General features: G+C 37.5%; 1 protein-coding gene across 1 annotated transcript in view; it reads right to left on the bottom strand.

Annotated features, from left to right (window-relative positions):
• PAPD4 (PAP associated domain containing 4) overlaps positions 1-10,639 on the bottom strand; it is a 76,738-nt gene that overhangs the window by 11,325 nt on the left and 54,774 nt on the right. The window contains exon 11 of the mRNA XM_006889850.1: positions 6,984-7,120. Coding sequence (XP_006889912.1) covers positions 6,984-7,120 — 137 coding nt within the window. The remainder of the gene's footprint in view (positions 1-6,983; positions 7,121-10,639) is intronic.

Below are 10,639 nucleotides of genomic sequence, written 5' to 3'. Positions count from 1 at the left end.
GGTTTTTTATTAAAAGCTAGATTACAGAAAAAGTATGTGGCATATTCATTTTTATTTATATGCTTAACCAATATTCTCTAAGCATCAACTTATAATTAATCCAAATAATGAAATTACTTAAAATTACTATATCATGTGAATCGGTTCAATTTAGATAGCTTTTAAATATTTATAAATTACTACGCATTTTCAATCACTAAACATGGTCTTTATATATACCCAACTATAATGTTAGAAGTTTAAATGACAATGTAGAACTACTTTTACTAAATATTAAGTAAAATGTACAGGCTCCAAAGTCCTTTTCACACTAGACTTTTTTTCTTCTACAATTTTCTTGCTATGTGAAAATCTGCTAGCATTCCTCAGTAATTAAAAGGTAAAATTCTAAAGTTTATAAGGGATTCTTTCAATAAATAAGATTAATTTCTAATGTCTAAAAATAAATCTGAGAGTCTATCTTTTGATCATGAAAATAAAAGTGCTCTTAAGTGCCTGCTTCTTTTCTTTCTACCAGTATTCATAGACTGGTATCCAGTCTATCTTCTACTCATTACTTTTTTATCCAACAGAAAATATTTTTAGATTATTAAATTGGAAATGTGCTCATAAATCGCATCATAAGGAAAAATTTTATTCCAATCAAGTTAAAATATGTGTCTGACATCTAGCTACCCACCCATCCACCCACACCCACACCCATACCCACATCTATTAATGGAGCAAATACAGATAACTTTGTTGTACTAGGCACTAGAAAGTAAGCAGAATAAAAATTTTATCCTAATCTTAAAGTTATTACTGCTGGTGTCCATCAGGGCTCACTCTCTTTCAACATTTTAATGTTACAGTATCTGCACTTTGCTTTAATTCTTTACTATTCCTTTTCCAAGTCCTTTTCTCCAGCGCTGACCTTTTTACTAAGCCCCAGGCCAACACTTACAACTACTGAAAATTGTCACCTGAATATTCCACAGGCTTACCTGTAATCAAGACTGAATTGAATACTTTCAACTCATGGCCACAAGAGTCCTGGTGTTATAGTGGCTGAGTGTTTGGTTCCTAACAAAAAAGGTTAGATGTTTAAACTTCTTAGCCACTCCATGAGAAAGAGAGGGAAAAAATAAAACCACCCTCTTCTTTAAAGAACTTAAGTCTATGGAGCTACACTACACAACTTAGTCTATAGAGTTCTAACTATATTATAGGGTCAACTATGAAATGGAATTCACTCAACAGCAAGAGACATGGTCCATTTTCAAAATCTCTTTCTCCTGGTGGTGGTGGTGGTGGCATAAGTGCCATCGAGTCAACTATAACAAATAGTGACCTATGAACAGCAGATTGTCTCTGGTATTTTGAGTTCATTGTTTTAGTGACTGTGTCAAGCCATCTTTCTTAGAGTCTTCCTCTTTTCTAGTGACCTTCTATCTTTCACAGCATGATGTCTTTTTCCAAGGACTGGCCCCCTCTTTATAATATGGCCAAAGTATGTGAGATAAAATTTTAAAATCCTTGTCTCAGAGGAGCATTCTGGCTGTACTTCCTTCCAGACAGATTTGTTTTGTCTGTTTAGCGGTCAATGGTATATTAAATACTCTTTGCCAACACCACAATTCAACGGCATCAATTCTTCTTTTGGCTTCCAACTGTTAAATGCATATTAAGCAAGTGAAAATACCATGGCATGAGTGAGTGATGATGCTGTTTTGTGTCACTGAGTCATCTGCGACCCACAGCAACCATATGCACAGCAGCTCTGAACCCTGCCCTGTCCTGAGCCAGTCTCACCAATTCCCAAACACCAACCCTCATCTTATCCAGGGTCGTCTTCTGTGCTGTTCCTCCACCCTTCTCCAATGACAGGTCTCTCCTGGCCATGTGCCCAATGTATATAACTTAAAGCTTCAAAATCCTAGACTCTAAAGGTAAGAGACCTTAGTCTTGAACTGACATCCTTGTTCTTCAGAACTTTGAAAAAGCCCTTGACAGCATTATTTCCCAAATAAAACACATCTTTTGATTCCTTCACTACTGCTATGATGGGTGCTGATTGCTGATCCAAGTAAAATTAAATAAGTCACTACTTTAATCTTTTGTTCATTTATCTTTATTGATGCCCAGAAGTGAGGATTTTCTTTTTCTTAATGCTGTGTATATTCTTCAGTATGTGCTTCAAATCTTATCTTTTTGCAGCAAAAAAGAAGAGAACATATACAAGGAAGTGTACATGCTTTTGACTCTCTTATTCTCTTCCTTTATTCATGGAACTTAACTTACTGAAACAGAAGTCTCATTTAAATCTGTTACAATCCTCTCTATGCAGTTGAACATTACTGGAGAAAAATATCCAATGATACTGACTGAATGAATCATGCTTTAAATGCACAATTACTTAGTTCAAAGGGACTTTTAATGCTACTAATCACATACTATATTCACAATTAATATACCTTTTTACTGTTTGAATTCACACCTTCCCTTACTTCTAAATTTCCAACACTTCCTTCCTCATAATCATTCCCTGCTTATTTTCATACTTACATCATGAAAATACAACACAAAGTACAGAATTGGAAAATAATTTCTCCTAATTTTTATCACAAATGTTCATGCACCTTCATCTGTAACCATACAATATTTGCTTTGACTAGTACTTTGGACATGTGAGGAGAGACCGGTCCTTGGAGAGGGACATCATGCTTGGTAGGGTGGAGGGACAGCGCAGGAGAGGAAGGCCCTCTATGAGGTAGATTGATTCAGTGACTGGGATAATTGGGATGGGAGTGTCAGAGACAGTGTGATTGGCACAGGACAGAGCGGAGTTTAGGGCTGTCGTACATAGGGGTCGCTATGAGTCGCAAGCGACTCAACGGCACATAACAACAACAACAGTTATTAATAAATTATTTAGTCTCTAGGCTACATGTGATCTAGACACTTCCTCAACACTTCTGACTTAAACTTCCTGCACTGTTACAGCAATTCCCTGGTAGTAGTAATTTTTGCCTCAAGTAGAATTTTTTTTTTCCTGAGAACAAAAATTTAAAAGCAGGTGTATAGGGATTTTTTCTTACAATTTTCCAACTTCTACCCCATTTCCATGCTCCCCATTACAAAGAAACTGCTCCAACAGAAGAGAGGAAGATCCTCAACCAGGTATATTTCCTCAACTGCGGAAATGGGCTAACGTGTGTAGGAGCTTGTGAGGATAGCACAGGATAGGACAGGGTTCAGATTAGTGGTTCACAGGGTTGCTAGGAGTCATAGTCGACTCAATGGCACCTAACAACTAGCACCACCACAAAAGCTTTCTCCAGTGTATCACATTCTTTTCTTTTCTCTTTAACTAATACCAGTCATCCTTCTCAAACCCCTTTTTTTTGCCTAGAAAATGTTCTGGTCAAGAATCCAGTAGCCTCCACATTCCTAAATCCAATGATTGGCTTTTAGCTTTCATCTTAATGATAAACAGGTGACAATGATAATCACCTCCTCCTCTTGGAAACATATTTCCCCCTTTTAGATGATGTCTCCCAAGGACATCACATTCTATTAGCTTTCTCCCTATATTAATGATCTTTCTTAAGACTTCTTTTCATCCTTATCTCATTTTTCTTTATCAATGTGTTATGAAAAGTCTCAAAGAAAAACTAGGAATGCTAGTAATTGCGTCTATAAAACAGCTGTTGGAGAAGAGTACTGAATATACCATGGACTGCTAGGAGAACAAACAAGTTTGTCTTGGAGAGGGAGAAGCCAGGCTGCTCCTTGGAGGCAAGGATTCTGAAGCTTCGTCTGACATACTTTGGAGATGGTTCAAGATGGGGTCAGTCCTTGGAGTGGGATGTTATGCTTCGGAGGGTGGAGGGAAAGGAAGACCCTCAATGAGATGGACTGATTCAGTCTCTGGGGAAATAGGGACAGGTGTGCCAGGGACAATAAGACTGGCAAATGATAGTGCAGGGTTTAGGGCTGTTGTACATAGGGTTACTATGAGTTGCACGTGACTCTACGGCACATAACAACAACAACAACAAAAATAACAAGGAACTCTGGCGTCACAGTGCATGGCAAATCACACTGCTAACCTGAAAGTTGCTGTGATATACTGTCAAAATGGAACTGATTCATAGCTGACCCTGCAGCAGAGACAATAAATTGCATGGGAAGAGACTGCCCATTCTTCTCCTGTAGAGCAGTTAAGATGTGAACCTCGTGCCTTTGGGCTGGCAGCACAACTCTATCACAAAGTCATCTGAGTTCCTTTAACCTGAAACGGAGTCGCTGGAATGCACCAGTTCTCTGAGAAGAAAAGCGGGCAGGCTCTCCTGTTAAGATTTACAGCCTTAGAAACCTGATGGAGGACTGCTGTGAGTCAGAATTAACTCCTAGGGAGCCTATCTATGTACAACAGAATGAAACTCTGCTTGATCCTCCACCAGTCTCACATTCTCTGCTCTGCTGAAGCTCACAGTTGCAGTCATTGTGCCAGGTCATCCTTCATGTAAATAAGTTTTTAAATTGACTAGCTCCAAGATCAGAAGAAATCATTACACTCTTTGACAACTACCATAACTTTGTGCACAGCTCCTACTTCATTACCATGACTACATTCTTGATTGCGCTCCCTATAGCCACATTTTTGAAAGTATCTGCTACGAAACAAGTCAACTGAGAAAAAGTCAAATAAGAGGAGTCAAGTGAGGATGTCACCAAACCATACATAAATGAGGTATCAAAAAATGCTTAATCTCTTTTCAAGCATCAGAATACTAACTAAAATGATTTGGCAAAGTAAACTGGTTTCTATTAATACTAAACTAACACTCAACTCTATTTTCTTGTTTTAAACAAAGCACCTGAATTTCAAAGTATTTCTAACTAGATACTTGAATCCTAAACTATACATGAAAACTATATCTTTTTTCTAAGAAACATTCCCTTCTTTACAAAATTCCTGAAAAACTTAATTTTAAATTAAATATAATAATGCTGATACAGTCTAATTAACAATTTTTAAATCAGATGAGAATTTGAGTACCAGTTTTCCCATAATCTAGCTGTACTTCAAGTACACAAATATCCCAAGCCTGATATAGGTTATAGTGAATATTAAATACATGGGAATCATTTGGCCTGTTGTACCATATTCAGTAAATACTCAACAAACATGAGTTTTTGTTATTTTTAAAAAGAAATCTAGAATTACCATCAAATGTTTACAATCTCTTATGCAGTGTGTCTGTCCTAAATCGTTCTTCATCTCTATTTCAACAATCTTCATATAAAGGGTTCCTTTTCCTCATCATTATATTTATAAAAGGTCCCTTCAATTTTCTTTATCTTAATGCCTAGACCTATATTTAGGTCCTGGCCTCTTTCAATCTAGATAGTAATTTGAGGTTTTGCCCATAGCACTTTTTTGGTACAGCATGTCTTGCACTGGGCTGTTAACCAATAGGTCAGTTGGTTCAAATCTACCAGCTACACCATGGGCTCTATCTCATGTAAAGATATATAGCCTTGGGATCCATTTCAATATAGAGGGTGGCCAGGAGTCAAAATAAACGTGGCAGTGGGTTGCTGGTGTCTGCAATTAAGTCCCCTCCAGAATCTTTGAATCACATCCATAACTTCATCTCTGCATCAAAATGACATACTTAAAATAAGCAGTTTTCAAATACCCACTATCTATCTCTGTGTAAGTGTTAAGAATACAATTGTAAGCAAAATAGACATAATTAGTGTGGTATCATATTTATTTTGAGAATTCTGAAAGTATTTCTTTCATATCCAATGTTTGAAACAGTCTCTTAAGAATCAGAAGAATTATTTAGAATTACTTGCATCGTAGCTGATAACATCCACACTGGTAATGAAGAAGTATCAGTTCCCATGAATTTTTTCAGTCAAAACTACATGAAATATTTTTCCTTAATAGTTTTGTGATCTTGAGGCAAATTCTTTCACCTCACTATATTACCTCTTAAGGGGAGTTCTGGTGGCCTACTACATAGGGAGTTGCACTGTTAACCCAAAAGTAGTACCTCTGATGGTTCGAATCCACCAGAGGCTCAGAGAAAGATGGACAATCTTCTCCCATGTCTTTTATAGCTTTGGAAATGTCTGGAGCTCTAAGTCCTCAGCAATGAATCCTTTCTGACAGAGAGAGAGAGAGAAGCTTAATAATAAAATGGGCATAATATAATGCCAATACATACGGTTATTCTGTGAACGAAATGGATAGTATGCACAATGTGCTTAGAATGGTTTTTCTCACCCAGCAGTAACAATTTTTAATTATTACTGCTCAGTATTCCAAATTCTTTCAAAGTGGTACTGTATGATCACTGTATCCTCCCTTCAACTTTTCACCAAATCTTAAATCCTCTCTAGTCCTCTAAACTTTTCTAGATTAGTCAGAAGAGATCGAAAGATGTACCCTACTCAATCTAAACTCAGAACTCCTACAAAAGCTTTCAATTCTGTTCAGCCTGATTATGTTTTCACGTTTACACAAAACCAAAAGAATTCCAATTACATATATCACATAAACACAATATTTTTTATATATATATACACACAGATTTGAAGTGATACATAGATCTTTTCTAAGTCTGTTTTAGCTATATATTTTAGGATTATATACAGATGTTAAAAACTAATATAAATGTAAAAAATATACAGACCTATATGAGATCAACAAAAACATTTATTCAGACTCAACTCTAGAACAAGACAGCTAAATACAAAATGAGATCATGGCAGAAATCAACTATAACTAGGCTACCTGAACTATAGATTCGTTGTATTAGCTAGGAATATATCTACTTAGATTTTTAGTAATTAAGTTATATATTAAATGTTAAAAACTACATTCTAGACAAGATTACAGAATTGCAACTAACAAACTCAGCATGTGGTTCAACTTATTGGCATTAACATAAATAATTAACATAAATTAATAAAGTTACACTTACTCAAATTCTGTAGCATAATATTTAAGAAAGCCCAGTAAGAGGTCCCCAAGATTTGATTCATTCTTTGAGAGGTAAGGAGGAACATTACATGGAGCTTGATGGACAAGGTGCAGCTGTATAGCAGGACTAAAAGACTCCTGTCAAAGAAAACAAGTGAAAAAATATAATGAAATTGAAGCAAATACTAAAAACATTATTAATCTTGACCTATGAATCTCTGAAGAAAAGAAATAGTCTTAATGCTGGCTATGTTGACAGTAAGCCAAATTGCTGTTATTAGGAGCCCATGAATCACCTTCAATACATGGTGCTCACTTAACATCATCTTTACAAAAATTGGCATAACTCTGGTCAGAAAATATTCTGTTCTGTTCCGTGGTGGTTTTACTAGTTAATTTTCATAAACAGATCATTAGAGCTTTCTTTCTAGATTGTGTAAGTCCAGAAGTCTGCTGAAACCTGTCCATCCTAGGTGGCCTAGCTAATAGTTGAAACACCACCAGCACATGTTTCATTATCATAACAACACTCAAACCACCATCATACAAGAAACTAGTAGGCAAGTGGTGGAGTAGGTTAGAAAGTATCTGAAAAACTAAGTTATGCTAATTCAAATTTAATGGTGTGAGCACATCATTCAATTAACCAACAGGATCTCTACAGCAGCAAAATTATTTCCTAACTCATAAATGAAACTTTCTTATGCATACAAAGATTCGATGCAATAGCATATTTCATTATAAAATATATTGCTTCTTAACTATTTCTAAGCGGGAAAGTTGTACTTTATTCATGCTGTATTAAGCAGAACTTGTTTCAAAGGTCATAAGATAGTTTTAATATATGAACAGTACTTATCCTACTTTTAAAAATTTATATTCTTTCTTTTCTATCTTGTAGATGAAAGTAAAAAATATGTTTAAGATGTAAACCTAAAATGACAAAAAGTGGGCAGTGTGTAGGAAAAAGATGGAAATCATATCAGCAAGCAATATTCCAGTAAACTTTTAAAACAATATTCACTAATGAATACTCGATGACATATATTAAATATTAAATGGATGACATCATTTGCTGTCATCCAAACAAGGCACTTATTGGAAACAATGCTAATGGTTATCCTTCTTAAAATATATTACTATCTGATCTTTCTACTGTTTACAGTAAATTCTGATTCTTATGCTACCCTCTATTCACATCAGAATAGAATATTTACAGTATGTCTATGTATTTTAATAAGGAGCTTTGGGGGTCTAGTGTTAGGAAGCTGTTCTGCAATCTGAAAGGGACAGAGTTCGAATGCACCAGCTGCTCTGCAGAAGAATGGGCAATCTCTTCTGCACAATATGCTGCCTCTAAAAACCCACTAGAGGGTCAACTGTTAGGCAGTTCTGATATGATGGCGCACAACAAGAACAACATCCTCAAGTGATACATATTCACCTTAGAATAGAGCCATTATATTTATGATACTTTCATACTGTTATTAAGAATGGATTTCTGTATTTCCCCTATGCCATCAGAATAGAACTAATTTTAAATTTTATTAGATTTTTAAATTCTATTGTTAAGGAAGCAGAATAAGAAATAAAATTAGAACTCCCAATTATATAACTGATCAATCTTGAGTTTACAGATAACAACTCCAAACAGAGCTCTCTTGTGACACAGTTCATACCCAGTCAACGATGGCACCTATCTGGTGATTCCAATCCAGCAACTCTGCAGAAGAGAGACTAGCAGTATCCTACTGTGTGATTTAGTCTCAGAAAACTGATGGAGAGTAAGATATGAATCAATTCTGACTCGAAAGCAATGAGAAGCTCTAAGTTTGTAAGAGAGGCTCTCAAAGTATAGAAGTACAGAGGGGGAAAAAGGGTAATCTATTCACTGCTACTCCTCAAATCATGTCAGGGGAAGCAAAGCAAAAAGTAAAATATGTTCTCTATCCATTTGGTGTAATTACCAAGAAATGAATGACTTTCCCTCAGAAGAAAAATTTTATTCTAATCATAATTAATAAAGCTGGGACTCCTACACTTGGGACTTTTATTTACTATCCTGGAGACTAAGGTGCATTTGATACAGGCCATGGTCTTCACAATCACTTGTTATGTATCAGAGAATTGGACAATGACCAAGGAGGATAGAAGGAGAATTGATGCCTTTGAGATGTGGTGCTGGAGAAGAGTATAGAGAATACCATGGACTGCTAGGAAAACAAATAGATTCGTCCTGGAAAGGGTTAAACCGGGTGGCTCCTTGGAGGCAAGGATTCTGAGGCTCCGTCTACTATACTTTGGACATGTTGTGAGGAGAGACCGGTCCTTGGAGAGGGACATCATGCTTGGGAGGGTGGAGGGACAGTGCAGGAGGGGAAGTCCCTGTATGAGGTGGACTGATTCAGTGACTGGGAAAATCGGGATGCAAGTGTCAGAGAAAGTGCGACTGGCACAGGACAGAGCAGGGCTGTTGTACATAGGGTTGCGATGAGTCCCAAGCGACTCGACGGCACATAACAACAACACAATACATATAGTATTATATATTGTTGTTGTTACATGCCATCGAGTCTCTTGCAACTCATAGCGACCCTATGTACAAGAGCCCTAACCGCCATTCTATCCTGTGCCAACCTAGCCATCTCAAATGCACTCATTCCCACCACTCCAGCCACAGAATCGATCCATCTCCTCGAAGGTCTTCCTCTCCTTCGCCGCCCCTCCACTCTGCCAAACATGATGTCCCTCACCAAGGACCAGACCCTCCTTACAACATGCCCAAAGTATGTCAGACGAAGCTTCAGAATCCTTGACTCAAAGGAGCATTCCGACTTCACCCTCTAAAGGGCAAACCTGTTTGTTCTCCTAGTAGTCCATGGTATATTCAACACTTTTCTCTAGCACCACAGCTCAAAGGCATCAATTCTCTTATCATCCCTATTCACTGTCCAACTCTCTGATGCATAGCACATAAGTGCAAAGGCTATAGCCTGGATCAGGCATACCTTAAGTCTCCAATCTGACTTTGCTGCTCTTCAGTACTCTTGGCAGGTCCCTCACAGCTGACTTTCCCAATGCAATTCTCTCTTGATTTCCTGGCTGCTGTTACCAAGAGTGTTGACTGTGGAGCCAAGTAAAAGAAAACTCTTAACTCAATCTCTTCACCATCCACAATGATGCTGCCAATTGGCCCCGTGGTGAGAATCTTTGTTTTCTTGATGTTGAGCTTCAATCTATACAGGAGGCTGCAGTCCTTGATCTTCTGCAGCAAGCGCTTCAGGTCCTCCTCAGTTTCAGCAAGCAGAGTTGTGTCATCTGCATAAGGCAGGTTTTTGATGACTCTTCCACCAATCCTGATGCCACATTCCTCCTCATACAGCCCAACGTCTTGGATTATCTGTTCTGCATACAGATTGAAAAGGTATGGAAACAGAATACATCCCTGACGGACCCCATTCTTGATTTTGAACCATTTAGTGTGTCCTTGCTCTGTTCTGACGACTGCCTCTTGGTCCAAGTATAAATTTCACATTGCTGTTGTTATTAAGTGCCGTCGAGTCACTTGCGACTCACAGCGACCCTATGTACAACAGCCCTACACTCTGCTGTCCTGTGCCAATCTCACTGTCTCCGACACACCCATCCCGATTACCC

The sequence above is a fragment of the Elephantulus edwardii genome, unplaced genomic scaffold, assembly GCF_000299155.1.
Source record: "Elephantulus edwardii isolate Elephantulus edwardi_28Jun2011 unplaced genomic scaffold, EleEdw1.0 scaffold00082, whole genome shotgun sequence".
In the NCBI taxonomy this organism is placed as follows: domain Eukaryota; kingdom Metazoa; phylum Chordata; class Mammalia; order Macroscelidea; family Macroscelididae; genus Elephantulus; species Elephantulus edwardii.
The sequence above is the reverse complement of the archived record's forward strand: the minus strand, read 5'-3'. Positions and strand labels throughout refer to the sequence as shown.